Below are 21,380 nucleotides of genomic sequence, written 5' to 3'. Positions count from 1 at the left end.
CGCTGTCTCCTTCTGGCCAAGATAACTGCAACTCCTCAACACCCAGGGGCAAGTCCTGCCCCAGGGCAGGCGCCTGGGGAGGGGGGGCAGGGTCACACCTCTGGACCCACCGCCCATTTCAGCTGCAGGGGACATTCTGGGTTTCTCCCCGACAGTGCCCCACCTTCAGTGCCCACCAAACCCTGTACCACTTCTGCCTCGGATCTTTCTCCAGTGCCCAAGCACAGCCTGAAACAGGGGGTCAACACCCTCTGGGGGCCACACTCAGTCAGTGGGAGACAGGCCTGTTGATAAGAGCACGCACCTCCCACCTTCAGAGGGCGGGGCAGTGAGGTGCTCTTGTTAGGTGAACCTGGGTACGGTGCCAGGCTCTGCCTCTTGCTGGCTGTGTGACTTCAAGCAAATGGTTTCACCTCTCTGTGCCTTTGTTTCCCTATCTCTAAATGGGCTAATGGTACCTGGAATAGGATTTGGGGGAAGGCTGAATGACAGCAGGCATGGAGCCCCCAGATGAGAAGCAAAGGAGCTCTCAGTCAATGGTACCTGGATATTAAGGAAGTTAACTTTCTCAAGCACCCGCCAGGGCAGTCATCATCTGAACACCTGCCCACTGCAGGTAACATTAGAACCATTTTCTTATTTAACTCCCCCAACAAGCCCAGGAGGTATGTTTTATCTCTCCACTGTTGCAGATAAAATGAACAAACAAACAAAAACCTCTGAGTTTAAGAGAGGTTAAGTAACTTGCCTAAGGTCACCCAGCTAGGAACTTGTTAGAACTTTAACAGCCCAGCCTCCAAGGGGGATCTTCCATCTTCCTGCTCTGCATGCTGCCACCAGGTGCTGGTCCCACTCCACTAAAATAATGGTTACTAAAATAATAGCAACAGTCTAATTCACATTTATTTAGTATCATGCATTGTCTTACTGACTCCACCAAACAACTCTGTGAGAAAGGGACTTTTGTCGTCCCCCGTTGTGCTTGGTGAGGAATTATAAACACAGAGAGGCTAAGTAACCTGCCGAAGCCACACAGCTGGCACATGGCAGCTACCTAACCCCAGAGCCCGTCCGCTCATAAGACCTCAAAATGGGGTATCTTAACTTCTGGAGTGTTAAGATCCACCTCTCAGTGCTCAGCCTGTTTCAAAGGACTGTGGCTACAAGCCCCAGCAGGCAGGGCCGAGCAGGAAGCCATGACTCTGAGACACTTTCTCAAATCAGTGTCACTTGTCTGGGTGGAGACGGGCCGGGCAGCACTGCACCGAGGATGCCCAGGGGGAGGGGACGGTGCTGAGGCTCGGACTGCCGGCCCCGCCCCGAGGGCCCCTGCGCAGAGGCGGCCTCAACAACACCCCTAAAGGCTCTGCTTCCCCCACAGGGGGGCTGTTGAGAAGGAAGGAGCAAGATCCCAGCTCCCATCCTGAGATACCATGAAATAAACAAATAGGAAAACACAGCAGGCTAGTCGCAGGCTGCCCAGGGCCTGTCCCTGCCTGCTGCGTACCCAAGCTCCTTTCCGCTGCCCTGAATCTCCCCCACAGGCACCAGACAAGCACAGGGCATGAGGAGAAGAGCAGCAGAAACCCAGCCTGCTCCCCACAGGAGGCAGGAAACAGCCAGGACCCCGGCGGGGCTGGGGCTCAGGCAAGCTTCAGGCCCAGGAGAATGCCTGCTCCCTGGTAGGCACCACACAGGGCCTTGGGGTGGGGAGGGGCACAGGATGGAGGGTGACTGATCCAGAAAGAGGCGGAGAGTGTCTTTTCCCCACAGGGACAGAAGCCAAATGACCAGTTGCTGGGAAGGAGCGGGGAGGAGTCCGTGCCCTGAAAAGAAAATCTACCCTGACTCTCTCCATCCTTAACCCTGTAAAGGTCTGCGCAGCTGCCCCCGGCGTTAGGCGCCCCACGTTGAAAGGGCGCCCACTTTGCCTCCTAAAATTATCACAGCCCCTTCGGAATAAATGTCTGGACCATTTTCTTCAGAGAAAAAAGAAATGGTTTCATAACGAGTTCCCAGAGGACTGGGGGCTTGCTCAGGGCTCTGCGCGGACGGGCATCCATTCATCCGTCCCACAGCTGGTGATGGGCCACCTCGCGCAAGCACAGACGTCGAGGGACTCACAGGCACGCGGGCAGGGGACCGACCGTGAGGGTGGCCGAGGTCGGAGCACAGGCCACACGGAAAGCGGCAGCTGAGAGTCCAGAGGAAGGAGAGGGCCTGGGGCCAGGCCTGCAGGGAGGTGGATACGGGAATGATGAGGGTGCAGCCCTCCTGGGGGGGGGGCGGGGTCTGTAACACACACAGCACCCAGAGGCCTCTCCGGCCAAAGGCAAGGGAGGGAAACAGGCTATCCAGACAGACAAAGGCTTGCGATAGGAGGCCTCTGATGCCGGGAAGGAAGCACAGAGGGCCACCGAGGCTCCTGCCTGGGCAAAGGCTGGAAGAGAGTGAGATTTAGAAACTATAACGCGATACCAGGATGCAGAAGGGGCCGGAAGAGGGCAAGATGGGAGGTGAAACAGCCCCTGCCCCCACTCCAGGGCTGAGGCTGCCCCGATAATCAGGGGAGGATGGAAAAGGCTGGTGGGGTCGGGGGAGGGGGGGAGGGGTTCAACTGAGCGTGGAGAGGGGACAAGAGCACAGGTCCTGGACTCAGCCGGACCCAGGTCAGCATTCGCCTCCGCCTCTACAGCTGTGTGACCTCGGGCCTCGGTTTCCCAGTCTATAACGTGGGGGGATACCACGGCGCCTGCTTCACAGGGCTGGGGGGATGGGACACGGAGACACACGAGTGAGGGCAGAGCTGGGGACGTGCACTGGGGAGCTGGCTGCCCCTTCTGCTCCGAAATGCAGGGCTTCTCCAGATGCACAGGGGACCCTCCACTGTCCCTTCTCTACTCCTTCCTCCCCAGCAGACACCCCATCACTCACGGACTCGGCCACCCCTCGCTACTCAGACGGAAGGCGCAGCTAAACGGTGGGGTGACGCTAAGGGTGACACAAGGACAGCGGTAACAGCACAGCCCCAGGGCTGAGCATCTGTGCCAGGCAGTCAACACACGTGCCGTTAGATGGTCACGGGGCGGGGGGGGGGGGGTGGGTGGGGGGGTGGGGGTGGGTGGGGGGGTGGGGGGACACATGAGGTGGGATTTCCAAAGTAGACACTGAGACTCAGACTAGCTAAGGAGACGTCAAGGTCACACGGTGAAGACGTAGCAGAGCTGGGGTCGGACTCACCACAGCCTGGCCCTTGACCCTCCCCCTCCCCCTCCCCTCCCCCTCCCCTCCCCCTCCCCCTCCAGGAGGGCCGGGAGCTTGGGCTGAGCTACAGAGAGGTGCAGCCTGTGCTGATCGGGTAGGGCATCCAGAACAGAGGCAGGGGGCCCTCTCTCACCAGATGTCCCCAAGCCTGCCATCCCCCCCTCCCCCCGCGGATGGGGCCAGCCCCTGTGGTGCCCCCGCGCTCACCATGTACTCCATGTTGGAGGCCGGTGGTGACACCTGGCCCCGCAGCCTGTTGTGAAGCATGAGGATCTCCTCCTTGTCCGCCCTGGGGATGGCCCTCCGGACCCGGGAGTGGGGTCTGTCCTGCTGGTACTTGCTGAGCAGCTTCTCTAGGTGTGTGACATTGGGCAGGAAAAAGCCTTGGGCTCCACAGAGCAGTAGCACCAGCCCCAAGGGCACAAGGCCGTTCAGGACACAGCTCATGGCTCCACGCTGGCAGCAAGGGCTGGGATGACAGGGGGGCCTGGGCTCCTGAGGCGCTCGTGTGCTCTGAAAAGAAGCAGAGGGCGGCAGGAGAAGTCGATCAGTGTCAAACCCACGACGGCACTGACCGTACTGGACGTCATTCTCCCCACTTTGCAGATGTGGAGACTGAGGCCACAGAAGCTGAACCACCAAGGTCCCGCAGGCAGGAAGTGGTGGAGCTGGGACTCAAGCCAAGGGTCTCCAGCAAGGCAAGCGGCCTGATGCCACATGGGACATCCTGGCTGGGTCTCTCCCGGACTCAGCTTCTCACGGTACCATCTATTCTCACTCGGAGTCAGCATTTGGACTCATTCAGGAGTCTACGGCCTGAATTAAGTTCCATCTCCCGCCCCCCAAAGAGATTGCTAAAGTCATTTCACATCACGAAAGGACGTGCCGTGAACCAGCGTGAGTGGCAAACTTCCTGGTCCCTGTGAAGTAAGACTCAGTTCCCAAAGCGATTGTCAGGCATCCCCAGACCCATCACCGCATGAGGCCTCACCTATCACGGCCCTTCCACGGGGCACCACCCGTGTAACCGTCATACACTACGACACCATCTCCCAGGACCCAGCCAGGGACCCAGCCATGCACTCTGCCAATTTGCTCCTTGGAGAAAGTGACAGTAGAAAGAGAGAGGACCTCCAGGGGTATCTGTGTGCCCACTCTCATCCCATCCCTGCCTGGCAGAGCCCCTAAACAGCCTGGCGTGCAGCCTCCCCCAGGCAGCTTCTGTCTGACAGTGAGCCCGTTACAGGCACTGCCGGGTGTTACCCTGTTGGCTGCTAAGTCAGTGGTTCATAGGGGTTATTAGTACCCAACAACGGCATCAGTAGGGCCGAGGGGACAGAAGATGGTGGCTGGGACTCCCGGTCCTGCAAGGCCCATCTTGGAGCTGCACTTCCCAAGGAGTACTTCTGGAACCCTAACCCTGACACGTGCCGGGCTGGGGGCCGTGGCGCACGGCCTCGTGGTCACGGCGGTTGGGATTCGCCCCTCTCAGAGACCCCCGGTGCCGACTGCCGAATCCCTCACTTTAGGACCCAACAAGGATCTTGACGATCCCTCCTTGCCTTTGGGCGACAGGCCCTTTTCCCAAATAACGCCGCCTACTAGCCTTTCTTAGTGTCTTAGGAAAAGCTGCCTTAGTCTTGGAATACACTTAGTAATTTTAAAATTCGAAGTTAGTTTATGAGGTGAATTTCCGCTGTGCCTTGTGTTCCTTCCCAGAACCCTTCCTGAGCATCTGCGTGGGCCCGCCACCTCATTATGCCGTTTCCAATCCTCACGACAACCCAGGAGGTCGGCCTGTTATCACTTCCATTTTACAGGCAGGAGGCTGAGGCGTGACGTGCTGGTCCCAAGGCCACTCCACGGGTAAGACTCGAACCCAGGTGTGGTGTCTCTGAGGATCCTGGATTTCCCATCATGCTACCCTGGTTCCACGGGGTCACACTAAAGGTCACAAAGCATGGTCTTCCCCCTGGCTTACTGTCTGGTCCAAGAAGACAAGGCGGGGCTTGAATGAGTGTGTTGTTCACCCTCTCGCCTCTGCTTTACTCCCAAGGAGAGTCGGTCAGTCACCCAATGACCTTTAGTAGACACCTACTTTGTGCTGGGTGCCGGGACACGAAGATGAAGAGGGCCCTGTCCTGGCCTCAGGGAGCTCCCAGTTGCGCGACAGGCGAGGAAACCCACAGCCCCTACCCAGCGGGACAGGCCTGACCAGACAGCGCGGGGAGCTGGAGGGAGGGGCTCCAGGGCCCCCCTGGATGGGGGGGAGGCAGCCAAGCCTGGACGCTGACCCACCCGGAACCCCGGGTGGCCCCTCTGGTCTTCTCCTATACCGGCAACAGCTGCGTTTTCACCAGTCGCGTGGTCTGGGGCTGCAAGCCGGCAGCTGGAGGAGGACATCCTCAAGGGCGCATCCAGGGCATCCCAGGAGGCAGAGCTGCAGCGGAGGAGCTATGGGAACGCAGCAGTTCCCATCTCCAACCCTGGAAACTCTCCAGGGTCCTGACCGAGCTTACGCCATCTAGGGGGAGGCCCGACTCCTTGGAGTGGGTGAGATGTGGCCTCTCTCCCGAGGAGTTCCCTTTGGGGCAGAGCCTCAGGGACCTGGGTGAGGGTGGGGGACTTCTGAGTGCTCGCTCGCCCTGTGGGCATCAAGCCAGAGACGCAGACGCTCTCAGGGTCCCTGACGTCTCCCTGCTTAGTCACACCACCATATACGAGCATTTCCCAGCGGCAGAGGCCAGGCTGAAAAGGATGCCAAAACGCACTGACACTGGGTTAAGATTTAGGACAAAGAAGGAGCGGCATCGACATCACGGAGCGTCCGCTCGGGCATCACGGCCACACCCGACTGGTTTTACTTTTCAGCATCCCGAGGGGCAGGGCACCCCAAAAGGCATGAAATAGGAATTGCTTACATGACTCAACTAAACTGGCTTTGGTTTAAATCACCAACGGGCACAACTCAAACGACTCTCAGCAGGGGGATGGGTAAATGAACTGTGAGTCCGTGCGGGTGGAATATTATACAGCAAGTAAAAACGATGGCCTGGAGCTCTGTGAGTGTTGGCATAAACGAAGCTCAAATCTAATGTTGGGCTAAAAAAGCAAGTTGTAGAATACTATGCTAATGGTACTATCTGTGTGCATTTTAAGGCATATAAACCATACCTTGTATAGTTTATAGATATGTGTACAGGTACATACATCTGCGTATACGTGTGTATTATATACACATGTACTATACGTGTGTGTACATATATGTATACGGTGCGTGTGTGTGTGCGCACGTGCACCTGCATGTGCTTGTATGGTAAAACCAGGACTGAACAGACCAAGTTCATGGTGGTAGACGATGCCAGGGTGAGGTAAATTGAACCGGGAAGGAGAATATGAGGGAACTCACCTTGATGTCTAACATATTGTTTCTATTAAAAATCTCGGGACTTCCCTGGTGGTGCAGTGGTTAAGAATCCACCTGCCAATGCAGGGGTTTGAACCCTGGTCCAGGAAGATCCCACATGCCGTGGAGCAACTAAGCCCGTGTGCCACAACTACTGAGCCTGCGCTCTAGAGCCCGTGAGCCACAACTACTGAGCCCGCGTGCCACAACTACTGAAGCCTGCGCACCTAGAGCCTGTGCTCTGCAACGAGAGAAGCCACCGCAATGAGAAGCCTGCGCACCGCAACGAAGAGTAGCCCCCGCTCCCCGCAACTAGAGAAAGCCCGCGCGCAGCAACGAAGACCCAACACAGCCATAAATAAATAAATAAGTAAATCTATTGAAAAAACAAATTCTCAAGCAAATATTGCAAAGTGTAAGCTCCGTTCACACTGAGTGGACAGGCTGAGTTGGCAGGAATGTGATGTAGTCACCAGAGGAGGGTGTCCTCGGGGCCGGACGTCGGTGGTGAGTGCATACTAGCCTTTGGACTTGTCTACTTTAAACTTTTTAAAATATTAATGAATAAAACAAAGCAAAATGCCAAAGCATGAAAGGACAGTGAAACCACTGCTGGTTCCAAGTGCATTCTCCCGGCACGTTCTCCTGAACAAGGGTGACCTTACTCCGGAAGACTTCGTCGGCCGCCTTCACTCTGAACATTCAAGGGCCTTGCTTGGTCCATGGGCCGCAGACAGGTCCTTCCCTCCAAGGGTCCAGAGACAACTGATAAAGCCTCAGCTGGAGCTTCAGAGTTGGGAGAACCATGGGGTTTGTTTGTTTGTTTCTTTGTTTGTTTATGGCCACACCGCGTGGTTTGCGGGATCTGAGTTCCCCAACCAGCGATTGAACCTGGGCCTTCGGCACTCAAAGCACAGAGCCCTAACCACTGGGCCACCAGGGAATTCCCAACCATGGGGTTTAGTCAAACCTTCCCACGGGGAGAAACACAAGTGTAAAGAGGCGTTTCTCCAAGTGGCTTCTCCACCTTGAGACAGTCGCTAGCCTGGACCACACCAACTTGTCTTGGGTTGGGCCATGCGGGATATGGTGCTGGGCGGCGCTACTGGGTCTGAAGACGGTCTGGCCTGGCTGCAGCTCAGGGAGGGTTGGTGGGGTCCACGCTGGGGAGGGGGCAACGCCTGTACCTCGATGGCCTCCGCTAAGTTTGGGCCATAGGAGAACACTGAAGATTTAAGCAGAACGGTAACAGTAACAGGGCTGGCATCTCACATCTACATTCCAGAGCACAGCACTGGGCTGGCACACAGGGAAAAAAAAACAGAATCTTGGACTGAGCTGTGTGGCCTGCAAATTCCTGTGTCGAAGTCCTAACCCCCAGCACCTCAGACTGTGACTGTATTTGGAGAGAGGGTCTTTAAAGAGGTGGTTAAGTTAAAATGAGGTCATATGGGTGAGCCCTGCTCCAGTATGACTGGTGTCCTTATAAGAAGAAGGGATTAGGACACAGACACACACGGAGGGACGAGAGTGTGAGATACAGCAAGGAGACCGCCGTCTACACGCCAAGGAGCAAGGCCTAAAAGAAACCAGCCCCGCCGACACCTTGATCTTGGACTTCCAGACTCCAGAAGCGTGAGAAAATGAATTTGTGTTGTTTAAACCACTCAGTCTGTGGTACTTTATCCTGGCAGCCCTAGCAAACTAATACAAGCATCAGATAATAAGCGAGGAGAACTGTGTTCTAAGTATCCCACTGGCAGCTGTATGGAAGAGGGTAAGAGAGGAGCAGCGAGGCAAATGGGGAGGCCAAGGGTGGGATCGTGGCTGGAATCTGGGCAGTGGCGATCAGCGCTGTGTCACAGCACAAGCCCATCGGCCAAGGCGACTTGGCCGGGGCCCCGCCAGCCTGCCTTGGCCTTCAGCTTCCACTGCCGAAACAACTCGGTAAGAGCCTAGGGAAAAAGCACTTCAGCCCCCTTTCCATCTACAATTTAAAAGAAACAGACTCACAGACATAGAGAATAGACTAGTGGTTGCCAAGGGGTAGAGGGGATGGTGGGTGGGGTGGAGTGGGAGTCTGGGGTTAGCAGATGCAAACTATTATATAAAGAATGGATAAACAACGAGGTCCTACTGTATAGCACAGGGAACTACATTCAATATCCTGGGATAGGGCTTCCCTGGTGGCGCAGTGGTTGAGAGTCCGCCTGCCGATGCAGGGGACACGGGTTCGTGCCCCGGCCCGGGAAGATCCCACATGCCGCGGAGCAGCTGGGCCCGTGAGCCATGGCCGCTGAGCCTGCGCGTCCGGAGCCTGTGCTCCGCAACGGGAGAGGCCGCAACAGTGAGAGGCCCGCGTACCGCAAAAAATATATATATATATATCCTGGGATAAACCATAATGGAAAAGAATATGAAAAAGAATATATATTTGTATAACCGAGTCACTTTGCTGTACAGCAGAAATTAACACAACATGATAAACCAACTATACTTCAATAAAATAAATTTTTAAAAAAAGTTTTCCCAATGAGACACACACACTGCCCACCACCACCAGGGGCTTTCCAATGACACGTACAGGCCCCCACCAGGGAGGCCAGCAGGGCTTACATGGAGGGAGACCTACCGCAAGCCCGTTGCTGCACTTCTCACTTCACCCTCCCGATGATTCAGAGGTTTGGGCTCTATTGCTCCCATTTTACAGGTGAGGAGACTGAGGCCCCTGGAGTGTCAGGAACCTGCCCAGGGTCACACAGCTGCAAGCAGAAAACCTGGGGCTGGAACGCAGCTCCGTCTGACCTCCAAGCCGCTTCCTCAATGCCACAGTGCCTTCCCAAGGGGTGGGCTTCCTTGGGGATTTCCCGTCACTACCCACACAGGGGAGGGCCGCCCACAAACAACCCAGCACTCACTGCGACCCTCCCTTCCCTTCTCTGCTTCCTGCGCGGACAGTGGGGCTCAGTGGAGACAGGCACCGTGCCCCACCCCAGGTAGTGACTCTGTCGAGAAGGCATCCGTTTGTCGCCCCCAGGGGAATGAAACCTTTACATCATGGTTACATCTCACCAAGATACTCCCCGTCATGGGGCTTGGCACCCACCCAGTCTCTATCTGCTGACGTACCTTTGACTAAAATATGACGCCCACACCGACGGACCCTCTCTGCCGGGCACCCTCCAGCCGTCCTAACGTTCCCGAGGGGCTCACACTTCAGGGGGTCAACCCGAGCTCCCTTCTGTTCCTGGAGACGGAGGCCCACACTCCCCAGCTCTGCACTTTTGTCCCCGCTTTCTCCTAGGGTTGCCAAAGGCAAGCTTCATTTCTAGAGAAGCCCTTCTCCACTCTCTGTCCCTGGCCTCCTGCCAAAAGCCCGAAACACCCGCGTGGACAGCCGTACAATTCACAGAAACGCCGTCTGGGAGACATCGTCTCCTTGGCCCCAGTTGCAAAACCCAGCCCGGAAGACCACAAACAAGATAACGGCGCCAGGGTCCCATAAGCACATACCAGGGGGCGGGGAGGGGACCAAGAAAACTTTCACGCCCCACGGTCAACGTCCAGACCCAACCTGGGGTCAGATTCCTGCAGCACAGCCTCAGCTTTCAGATGCACTTGGACCCTGGCTGTTTTCTACCCCATTTTCTGGAAAACAAAAACTGAGCCCGGGAGACGTTATGTGGTATCTGTGAGGTTGCGGGTCTGGTTTGAAATGGAACCAAGGCTTGAAATCCAGCTTTCTGGAAGCGTGGGGAACTCTGAGCACGTGGGTGCTGCAACGTCAGCTCTGCCATCACCCCTCTACCCCGGCTAAGGCTCTGGGGACATTTAGGGCATCCACAGCCCCGCATGTCCCCCATCTAGCCAGGGGTCTCCTCAAGGGCTAGCTCCTGGGGGACGCTGCCGCCAAATTCAACTCTCAGGAACGAGAGAAAGAAAGAGAACGTGGTTGGAGTTCGATGTCATCCCGCCTGGGCTGCCTTCGCCTATGTTTAAGAAAGCCTGCCAGAAAGATGACTCGTAGGACGGAGCCTGCCAGCCGTCAGCCCCGAGACCGTGCCAAGCTCTCTGCTTCTGCACATGCTGTTCTCGCGGCTCATCTCATGACCCCAGCCTGCCCCTCCCCCGCCCGGGGCCCACTGATGAATGAAGTCCTGCTCGTGGGTTAAGACACAACTGCAGGGTCGCTGCTTCATCACGGCCCCAGACCTGTCCGCCTTGTTCACCGCTGAACCGCCGGTTTCTGACCTCGTTGGGACGAGGAGATCTGTACATTCACTACGTAAATATTTATTGAACACCGCTGGCGCCTCTGTGGGTGAACAGGACTGACAGGTCTGCTCGTGCGATTCAGCTCCAGGAGGCTTCCAGAAAGTGACGACCCTTCGGCTGAGTCTTCACTGCTGAGCGGGGACGGATCAGCCTGCAGGGGAGGGGGCAGGCCGGGGTCAAGGGACGAGCCGTGGTACGAGGAATGATGGAGATGAGGAACACGAGTGTTACAGTATTACAGGGTTCGCTACGAGGTCTACGGCTAATAGTACTGGCTATGACGACAGCGATGGTGATGCTCAATGCTCCACAGATGCACGGTGTGGAGGGATGTGGGGAAGGCTGGGATTAATAATGGGGAACACAGTGAAAAGGCTATTCTCTCTTCACCACGTTATTTCAAAGCCCCACCTCTGGGCTTCCCTGGTGGTGCAGTGGTTGAGAGTCCGCCTGCCGATGCAGGGGACACGGGTTCGTGCCCCGGTCCGGGAAGATCCCACATGCCGCGGAGCGGCTGGGCCCGTGAGCCATGGCCGCTGAGCCTGCGCGTCTGGAGCCTGTGCTCCTCAACGGGAGAGGCCACAACAGTGAGAGGCCCGTGTACCACAAAAAAAAAAAAAAAAGAAAAAAAGCCCCACCTCTGCTTTGAGACAAAATCTAATTTTTAAAACTCCAATAAATGTCTTAATGCTTGTCGGGGGCGGGGGGAAGCCCACCCCTAAACTTGAAACATGCTTCGGCTCACTGCATGCCTGGGGCCTTGGACACGTTTTCCCAGCTTTCTGGGGAAGTGGGTTCCGAGACGTCACAGACCGGGTCTGCAGCGTGAACGTGACCAACTGGCCGGGACCTGGATTCACAGTGGTGACAGTCAGCCGGTTCACAGGCCAATGCGGTTGCAGTGCTGGGTCCCCTTCCAGGGCTCAGCTCGGCTGAGTTCGCCGGCCGTGGGTGTCGAGGCCTCAGCAGCCTGCCTCCTGTCTGCTCACACTTGCTGCCTTGCCCGCTGAGACTGGGCGCTTCTAGATGGCTGGAACCACTGCTGTGCTGGTAAATGTTTAACAACTGATGCTCGAAAAACCCCAAAATACCCACCCTGATCTGCAGTGTCTGCCAATTCTCTTGGTGTAAATATTCCCACCACGGCAACTTGAAGCCACCAACGTGGGGTCACTGAGCATGGAGTTTCTGGAAAGAGCCTCATGATAACACAGAATGATGTCGTTTTTCCATCACATGCACAGAATAGACATCAACCACCTCAAGGGCAGAGAGAATAGTAAAGCGAGGTAAAAGAATTAGGATGCGCTAAGTTTTGAGTATTTATTACCTTTGTTTTAAATAAGACTTATTTCACTATAAGTTTATATAACATTTAATGTTGGTGGTGTTCACGGGGAGTTATACTCAACATTTTGTAATAACCTATAAGGGAAAAAAAAGTATCTAGAAATACGGGTATATATACATATATGTGTATATAACTGAATCACTGTGCTGTACACCTGAAACTTACACGACATTGTACATCAACGATACTTCAATTAAAAAAAAACAAAATGATGGTTGGGTTGACCTTTTCAGAAACTTAACCACAACTTTTCTGAATACTTAACCACGGGCTCTCACAAGCCGGGACAAGCCAGCATGACCCAGTCGGCCAGTTCCAGCACAGCACTGGCCAACTGGGTCTTATTCAACTTGAATCCTCAGCGCGTATTAACTGCCCAGCAAACACTTATCCCCAATAACCCAGCCAACACTTGATGAGTGAGGACGAAGCGGCAGATGTTGTTCTGGGTCCTCTACTCCCAGAATCTCCTCTGCACAGACTGATGGGGTCACTGCAATTATGATCCCTATTTTACAGATGAGAAAACTGAGGCTCAACACAGACAAGCGGCTTGCTCACAGTCATACAGAGTGCCTGCATACAGGAGCCTGACTGCCTACCCATCCTGCTCTCCAAAGAGTCAGGGCAGTTCTGACCTGTGCCCCGACGTCAGCCGGACTCAGCGAGAGACCTCGAGGCTAACCCCCAAGCCCAGGGTGCCCCAGGCTCCTCTCTTCTTCAGAAGCACAAGGGAGAACTCAAAACGTGAGCAAGGCCAAGGGCAGAGCAGAGTCAGACCCACAAACCACCCAGAAATTCCAGGAATGAAGTGGTGGCTGGGCGGAGGGGGGCGGGACACCCCAGCCTGTCTCAGGCAGATCCCAGGACTGGGTAAGTATCAGACACCCCAGGGGTGGGGATCTCCCTCCTCCACTGGAGCCAGTTTTCCTTAAACCTTTCTCAACAGAATTAGGGCACGACAATGGAGGAAACAGGCCTTCCCTTCCCTTGCCAACTGCTCTGCCCTCAACCCCACAAAGATAGACACTAGGCTTAACAAAAATGCCACCCCACGCCGCCCCGCTGCAGGCACTCTTTCCTCCTGTCCCCTCAGCCAGAGATACATCCTTATGGGACACACAGGGCAACATCTCGGGATGCTTACTTGAACAAATACAATATACAAAACCCATTCAGTTTTTTAAATACTATGCTGAGAATATACACAGTTCTGAACAAAAAGAGAACACTCCCTCAACAATCATTTACTTAATCTACTCTGTGTGAAAAAAAAAGAACTAAAAACCAGGTTTGTTCAGTGCAAGCCAAGATAATATATGAGAAGCCACTTTAAAGTGACCGGATAATAAATTAATATGTTCTTAAAATACCCAGTACATAACTCCTGGGGCCCCTTTCTCCCTTCTTGCAGATGTGTGGATGCTTCCTTGGAAACAATGCTCCCAGCAAAGCTTTAGATAGATGGCAGGAAACCTCCACCTCCAAGGGACAAGAAATCAAGGACCCCCAGGAGGCAGCGTCGATAAGCGTGGACATGGGGTCAACCCTAGTTCGAATCCTGACTCCACATCATTGAGCTGGGTGCTGCCCAGAGGGTCCCTCAACCTCGTGGAGTCTCCAGTTCCTCATGGGCAAAACGAAGCCCTGAATTTCTCCCAGGGCTGGGGGAGGATGTGCAGAGTATAGAGATGCTGGTTCTAAAGAGCCCAGCAGCAGAGTCCCAGGATCTACCGGTGCTTAATGGCTGTTCCTTCCCTTCCTCCTCCTGGGTGAATTCGGGCATCCCAGATCATCTCTGCTCCAGGCTACGAGGCTGACAGCACCTGGACCAGCCTCCCACCTGAAATGCATGATTCACTGGTATTGGGTGGTACCTGCAAGGATGAGTCACAGCCTTGAACCAAGCTCAAGAATTCTATAGCAGCAGGTTATGGAATCTCCACACTGCTTCACAGAGGAACATCCCCAGGGCAACCCTCACACGGCCACGGAGTCCCTGGGATAGGCCAGTGAACAAGCCTCTGTCCCCAGGAATCGGGGGGCGGGGAGGGAGGGAACATCGCAGCAAATAGACGATACAGAGGCTGGAGGAAGACAGCCCCGGGACACGGGATAGTGAGGCTGGGCAGAGGGAGGGGCAGGGACCACTCTGGCTGGGGTGAACTCCAGGCAGCAGGAACCGCAAGCACAAAGACTCTGAGATGGTCACCATCTTGGCTTGACCAAGGAAGGGTGCAAAGCCAGTGTGGCCGGGGAGAAATGGGGTCACAGAGGCGAGCAGGGCCAAGCAGCCAGGGGCCTTGGGGGCCATGACAAGGATTTTATTCTAAATGCATGAAGGCGGAACTTCGCTGGTGGTCCAGTGGTTAAGGCTCTGCCCTTCTACTGCAGGGGGTGCAGGTTTGTTCCCTGGCTGGGGAACTAAGATCCCGCGTGCCATGTGGCATGGCCATAAAATAAAAACAATAAAAAATTTAAAAAATAATTGCAAAGAGGGGTGTGTGTGTGTGTGTGTGTGTGTGCGTGCGTGTCGGGTGCAGGGCAGATGAAGCCGATGGTGACAGGGTCTGATTTATGCTTTGAGAGCCTGGCAGATGTAGCATTGCAGACGAAGCTCACAGACATAACACTGAACCAAAGCCAGACTCCAGTGATGAAACATGCATGGTTCATTTACGTAAAGTTCAAAACCAGGCAAAACCAACCTATACCGTCAGAAGTCCGGAAGTGGTTACTCTGGGAGGTGGGGCTATGGGAGGGTTCCTGGGGGACGGTCAGGCTCTGTAGCTCTGGGGCCACGGCACGGGTACGCGCACTTGGAGAAAATGCATCCCCCGACGCACGAATGCATGTGCATTCTTCTCTAGCATGTTGAACTTTAATAAAAAGTTTAAGAGAAATTTAAAGAAGTTCTGGCTTCTGTTGGAAGAACGGCTCCAGAGAAGCTGGAGAACAGATTATGCAAGAGAAAATCCTCCAGGGCTCCCCCAAGGAGGCTCCGCAATGAGACAAGTCCGGGGCCGGGTCTCCTACAGCCCTTCAAAGTGAACTTGAAGGTGCTGGAGCCCAGATAAAGCTCCGTGCTGCCAGAGCCTCCCACTTGGGCCAGACACCGACTCTCCCAGACAGGGCCCAGTTCATCCCCCGTCTGAAGGGCACTTTGTCCAGCGATGCCAAAGCCGAAAATATCTCAGTCCCCGGGAAGCCCGGCCTTGAAGGTTCCCGGGAATAAACAGTGTTTTTACAGCAGCCCGCGCTTCCCCCATGAGAACAGACTGGCTGTGTTGGGAGCTGGTTTGGGGGCGGGATGGGGAGGTGCAGCGCACACGTGCATACACACAGATGTATTTTAAATGCTGGGAGGGAAACAACCCATTCTTTCACAGGGGCCGCTTAGGGGTTACAAACAGACGGACTTCACAAGCTCCTGGGCACGCGGGGCTCTAAATACAGGCGGAAGGAAAAGGCGGGAATCCTCAGGACACTTGCTCGGGCCCCAGAGCAACGGGTGCCAACGCCGAGCGCTCTTCCAGGAGAAAGTCCTAGGCGCACGTCAAGAGCTTGTTCTCAGGGGCCTCGGCTCTGGACAGAAGAGGTCATTCTAGCTCCCAAGCCACTGGCTCCATTCTCGCCACGTGATCTGTTTCTGGTCATACCAGGTCCTGTAAACAGAACCTTCTGCCCCCATCAGCCAGCCCCGCCCACCCCATTCTGGGGCCGGGGCCCAGGGCAAGTCTTCTCAGCTTTCCAGGGCAATGGGTCCCACCCTGGAGCCCGCACCAGAAAGTGCTGGAAGCCGCGTGAAAATGCAGATTGCCGCCCCCCCCATAGCTCTAGGAGGCCTGGGGCAGGGCCTGAGAATCGGCATTTGGACGAGCTCCTGGGAGCCGCTGCTGGTCCGGGGACCCCACTCTGAGAACCGCTGCTCTAGGTGGTAACAGCCTCTCAAATTTTCTCACGCCGCACCTCAGTCCAGTGTCTCCCGAACTCCAGCCCTTGGCACACCCCCTTCCCCAAGCTTTGCCCACCTTCCTACCATCTCCCTGTTCTAGTTCACACTTCGTATTTTATTGAAGTTGGCTTGCTTTGGGGGTTCAAAGAAATTTACTTTAAAAAGGGAACCTTCTCTCAGCAGCAGGGGCAGAGAACCTGAGGCTAGAGGAAAACGGAGCACGAGGAAAGCAGAAGAGAGTTGGGGCCAGGGGCGTCACTGTAGAGGGCGCTCTCTGTTGCAGCGAGGTCAGGGTGGGGAGGCATTCGGGGCAGAAGGCACCCCCTGAGACGGTCGCCTCGCTGTGACACAGAGGAGAGAACAGCGCCTGGGTGGGAGGCCTTTGCTGCTGGGTCACTAGACACGCTCAGTCACCTCGGGGACCAGCAGGATGGGCTCCCCACACTTTGGGGGATACTGCTCATCCCACAGTGATCTGTTCTCAAGTACAAAAGCCAGCCTGTGACTCTCCTGTGCCCCGCAGCCCAGAGCGGGAAATCCAAGCTCAGTACCGCTGACCCCACCGCAGGGCAGGCTCCTCCGCCCTGAGCCTGACCCTTAGACCCCAGACACCATGAGCTTGTCATTCTCAGGGTGCCAGGACCCTCCCCTCCTCCAGGCCTTTGCACATACCTGGTCCCTCCCCTTGGTGTACCCCCCAACATCTCCCCCGCACAACGTCACCTTTCCTTGCCAGAGAATACTGCCTCCTTGCTCTAAAAGGACTTCTAGGATCTTAGCAAGTCAGCCTCAGCAGTTGCCGGCTGAATGCCAGTTCCCAGTTCTAGAGAGATCCAGGAGTTTTTTTTTTGCTTTTTGTTTTTTCCAAAATGGCATATAATCAACTTTATTCATAAGTTTTTGGAAATTTACATCTATCCAGGAGTTTTTCAACACAAAAGAACCTCAGGGCGGGGTCCATTCTGGGACACCTGACTGCAAACAAAATGGAAGCTGGATTCTTTTCCCCTTCTGGGATTTCACCATTCTGTATTCACCGTGGGATGCGATCCAGAAACTTGGACTGAAAATGTGGGATTTCATAATTTATATTTTTAAAAAATGATGGTCCAAAAGTTGCATAATCCTCATTAGGATTTTCCTTTTTCCCCTAAATCTGTGGTTTTTGTCTAAGCTGACACAGCATTTGAGACAATCAGAGAAGATATATCTCCCTCGGGCTGTAGCGTGAGAAACTGTCTATCCCCACAGCCTTGAAGAGGGGGTGTCTGTCGGTGAGTACCCACAACTGCACAGCCTGGGGTAGAAAGCTGAGCTCCCCCAGGGCAAAATCTCCGACACGAATCTCTGTCAGTTGCTCTCCTGGTGCAGAGGCAGGGGAACTGTGGACACCTCCCCCCAAACACCCAGACGCCAGATTCTCATTCCTGAATGAGATGATCTCAGTTGATGTTTCTTCAAGAGGGAAGTCAAGAAAATGGGACACGTGTTCCTTAATACCATGTGACCCAGCTATTCTGCTCCTAGGGGTAGACCCAAACAACTGAAAACAGGTGTACAAACAAGACTGTGTACACAGATGTTAACAGCAGCATTATGCACAACAGCCAGAAGGTGGAAATGGCCCAAACTTCCATCAGGGGAAGAAGGGATAAATGAAAGATGATGTATCCATACACTGGAATAGCATTCAGCCATAAAAAGGGATGCAGCACTGACACAGGCTACATCATGAATGAACCTTGGCAACGTTGTGCTCAGTGAGAGAAGCCAGACACAAAAAGCCACATACTGTAGGATTCCATTTATATGAAATGTCCAGTATAAGCAAATCCAGAGAGACAGAAAGCAGATGAGGAGTTGCCAGGGGCCGGGGAGGACAGACGGGGAGTGATTGCTAATGATGGTTATGGGGTCTCCTTTTGGGATGACGAAAACGTTCTGGAATTAGACAGTGGTGACGGTTGCAGAACACTGTTAACGTACTAGATGCCACCCAACTGTGCACTTTAAAATGTAAAATTTATGTTGACGAGTATTTTACCACAATAAAACCTTTTTTTTCAAGGAAAAAAAGAAAGAAAGGAAAAAGAGCATGGCTGGCCCTACCAACCACGACCCAGATCTGCCTGACCCTCCCTGTTCCAGAACAGAGTGTGCTCCCTTTGGGACTTTATGAGGGGCTCCAGATGCCCTATCCCGTGAAGGTCTGAGAAGCTATTCAGCTCAATGGACTGAAGATGAAATGAAATGACGCCTGTGTTATATTTTCCTTTCTTGACAAGCCATGAGCCCCTTTGAGTGATGCTGGGTTTGCACATCTGGGACTGATCAAAAACCAGTGAGTCTGCAAAAAAAGGGGGGGAAAAAAGCTTCCTAGGTCGGGAGCAAGCAGACACAGAGGCACCTCCCATACGCAGTAAATTACTCTGGTGACAGAGAGAAGAAATGTTCCAGCTCCCACAAGCCCAAAGAGGTCGGCATTTGGGGGTCCTGCCTTTAAAAGCCAGTTTTCAAATGCAACCTACCACAAACCCCAGATATCCAACGTGAGGTCTCTGAGGGAGGGATGCAGTCTGGGGGCTTTTCAGAAGCTCATGCTCTTCGGCTGAGCTCCAGCCCCTCCCCATCAAGCCAGCTCTCCTTTCCAGACGCAGGACTGTGGGAGCAGCTGGCATTGCTCCGGGCTCCCCAGCGGGGCCCTCTGCACGTTGATACAGGTACCTGTCAGCAGAGTGGATCCCAAGCCCCTCTCCAGGCCCACCCTTAACCGGGGCCAGGGATTCAGAACCCACATGGCAGAAGCCTTGCGCAGCAGCGTGCTCTGCGCTGACAGTCCTGTGGCCGGCCACCGGACGGGCATCTTCTTCCAGAATCTCGGGTGGGGTCCAGCCAGGATGGCAGCTCTTCCCCGCTCTGGCCGTGTCACGTGGGGTACATACCTTAATCCCTCTGAGCCTCGACTGCCTCCTTGTAAAAAGCAGGACAGTCCAGCTCATAAAAAAGCCAGCAGGATAGGTCATCCGTGTAAAACCCCAGGCGCGTCTGGGCCACGGTGTGCGCCAGATAAACGTCAGCTGCTGGGAGGATTACAGATGCTCTCGTTACTATTCGTACTCCTATTTTTTAAGAGGCTGTAAAAATCAAAATCACTCTCTTCATTCTCCTCCCTGGCTGCGTCAGCAGGGACGAGGCTGGGGCTCAACTCTGCTGCTGTTTCACGCGGAGCCCCTCTCAAACGAAACGGTTCCTTGTTGAAGGTCAGGTTCAGACGCAGAGTCAGCAGTTGGGCAGAGAAGTACCTTAAAGGAGGCAGGACCCAGCCGCTAAGCGTGTAGGGTAAGTGGACAGAGAGACCTGGGGTGACAGCATCACACACAAGCCAGGGGACCTTGGGCAAGCACGTCACCTCTTTGAGCCTCGGTTGCCTCATCTGTAATGAAAACCTAGAGGCCTCGTGCCCAGGTGTGTTGCAGGTAAAGACGACGGCAACGGCCCTCAGAGCCAGCACACCAGCAACACAGCTCCCACACCTTCTGCTCCTTCCCCCACGTGCAAACAGCCAGGTCAGGGGCAGAAACCGAAAATCAGGTGCACAAGACAGAGAGCCCTGAGAGCTCCCCTCTGGGTCTATCTGGAGAAGGGGGCACAGCCTTCACCTTGACCTTCACATGGTCTCTCATCTGTCAGGCTCCAGACCCTTGGTGTCCTGACCCCACTGGGGAAGGCAGGCTCACCCTATTCTGCCCGGGCAAGGAGACCAAAGGTTCAAGGTAGAAACTCACAAGCCCACTCTTGGTTGGAAGTTGAGCTGGGCGCCTGTCAGACTCCCAGCTTCTCTTGACCAGAGGAGTAACTCACCTCTGGATAAAAGACACCCAGTTCAAATCGGACTGCGATGAGCAGACGTCAGCTAAGCCCTTCCTGGCTTGTCCACCAGCCCAGCCCTTTCAAGGGAGGTTCTGGGTCTGCACTGCACGAGGGGCTCGCCCTGGCTCTTCCACCTGGGGCTGCAGATCTCCTAGACTCCAGAGCTGAGCCCTCAGCTCCCAGCTGTCCCCCCACAAGAAGTTTATGCAGATATCCACTCTGGTTGAAGAGACCCAGGAACTCTTCCCAGACCTGTAGGAACTCTGATATGCCCCACGCCTGGACGCATCCACAGCCACATGGAGCTTTGGAGGCAGACAGAACTGGGTCCCAGCCTCCGCTCTGCCTGGACACTTCACCTCTCTGACCCTCAGGAAGACTACCTGGAAGGTTTGTTCCAAACAAAATCATAAAGGGGCGTGGCCCTGTAAACTTGCCAAGCAGGACGCACACGCCCTTAGGATCACCCCGGCCCTCCACACGTGGGCAGGACACATTCGAAGTCCTGCCACATACACACCATCAGCTTTCTATTTATTGACGCCCACTGTGTACACAGGAACGCAACAGATGTTAGCGAACTGCACAGGTGAGGGAGGAGTACACAGCCTCAGGGAGCACGATTCTGCGGTCAGACGGCCTTTGAGTCCTGGCTCCCTAGCTTGCAGCATGTGAGGTCTCAACCAACTTGCCCTCGCTGAGCCTCAGTTTCTCCATCTGTGGACGGGCATGCTGCCGAGCACGGTTCTGAGATACAGGTGGCGCGCTCAGCTAAGAGCCTGCACACAGTAAGCCCTAAGAGACGGCATCTGCTCTGGCTATTTCAGCTTCTCGGAGATTGCGGGAGCGGATCGTACGGTGCAGAGAGGAGAACAATTTAAATCACACTTACCTCCCTCCGCAGGGCTCCAGCCACCTCCTCGCCGGCGTCTTCTGAGTGGAGTGGCGGCAGCGTCAGCAGCAGCACAGGCACAGCGGCCACAGCGGGCAGGTCGCGGGATACGGGACACCGGTGCCGCCGAGAGATGCAGTGGGTCCGAGGACCCTGCGCGCCGCCTCTTGTAGGCTGCCCGGAGCCCCGGGGCCACGCCCCGCGGCGGTCGGCGGCGCTCATCGCGCCGCGCCGTCGCGGCCCCGCCCTTGTACTCCCGGCCTCGCCCCGCCAGGTCCTCCCCCACCCCACCGGCCCCGCCCCTCCCGGCCTCGCACCACCCCGGGAGCCCGGAGGACACCCGGAGGCGCGGGCGCCCGGGGTCGGA

At 55.2% G+C, this 21,380-nt stretch overlaps 1 protein-coding gene across 2 annotated transcripts in view; it reads right to left on the bottom strand.

Moving 5' to 3' along the window:
- CRISPLD2 (cysteine rich secretory protein LCCL domain containing 2) overlaps positions 1–21,180 on the bottom strand; it is a 66,776-nt gene extending 45,596 nt beyond the window's left edge. Inside the window, exons 1-2 of one of the 2 annotated variants that reach the window (XM_030863161.3) lie at positions 21,014–21,180; positions 3,472–3,777 (exon numbers count right to left, since the gene is read on the bottom strand). In XM_030863161.3, coding sequence (XP_030719021.1) covers positions 3,472–3,711 — 240 coding nt within the window. In that variant the 5' untranslated portion in view covers positions 3,712–3,777; positions 21,014–21,180. Of the gene's footprint in view, positions 1–3,471; positions 3,778–9,799; positions 9,915–21,013 lie in introns of those variants that run through there. The other variant, XM_060288715.2, reaches the window with a different exon arrangement.
- Positions 21,181–21,380: the final 200 nt, after the last annotated feature.

Source organism: Globicephala melas, chromosome 19, assembly GCF_963455315.2.
Source record: "Globicephala melas chromosome 19, mGloMel1.2, whole genome shotgun sequence".
Classification (NCBI taxonomy): domain Eukaryota; kingdom Metazoa; phylum Chordata; class Mammalia; order Artiodactyla; family Delphinidae; genus Globicephala; species Globicephala melas.
The sequence above is the reverse complement of the archived record's forward strand: the minus strand, read 5'-3'. Positions and strand labels throughout refer to the sequence as shown.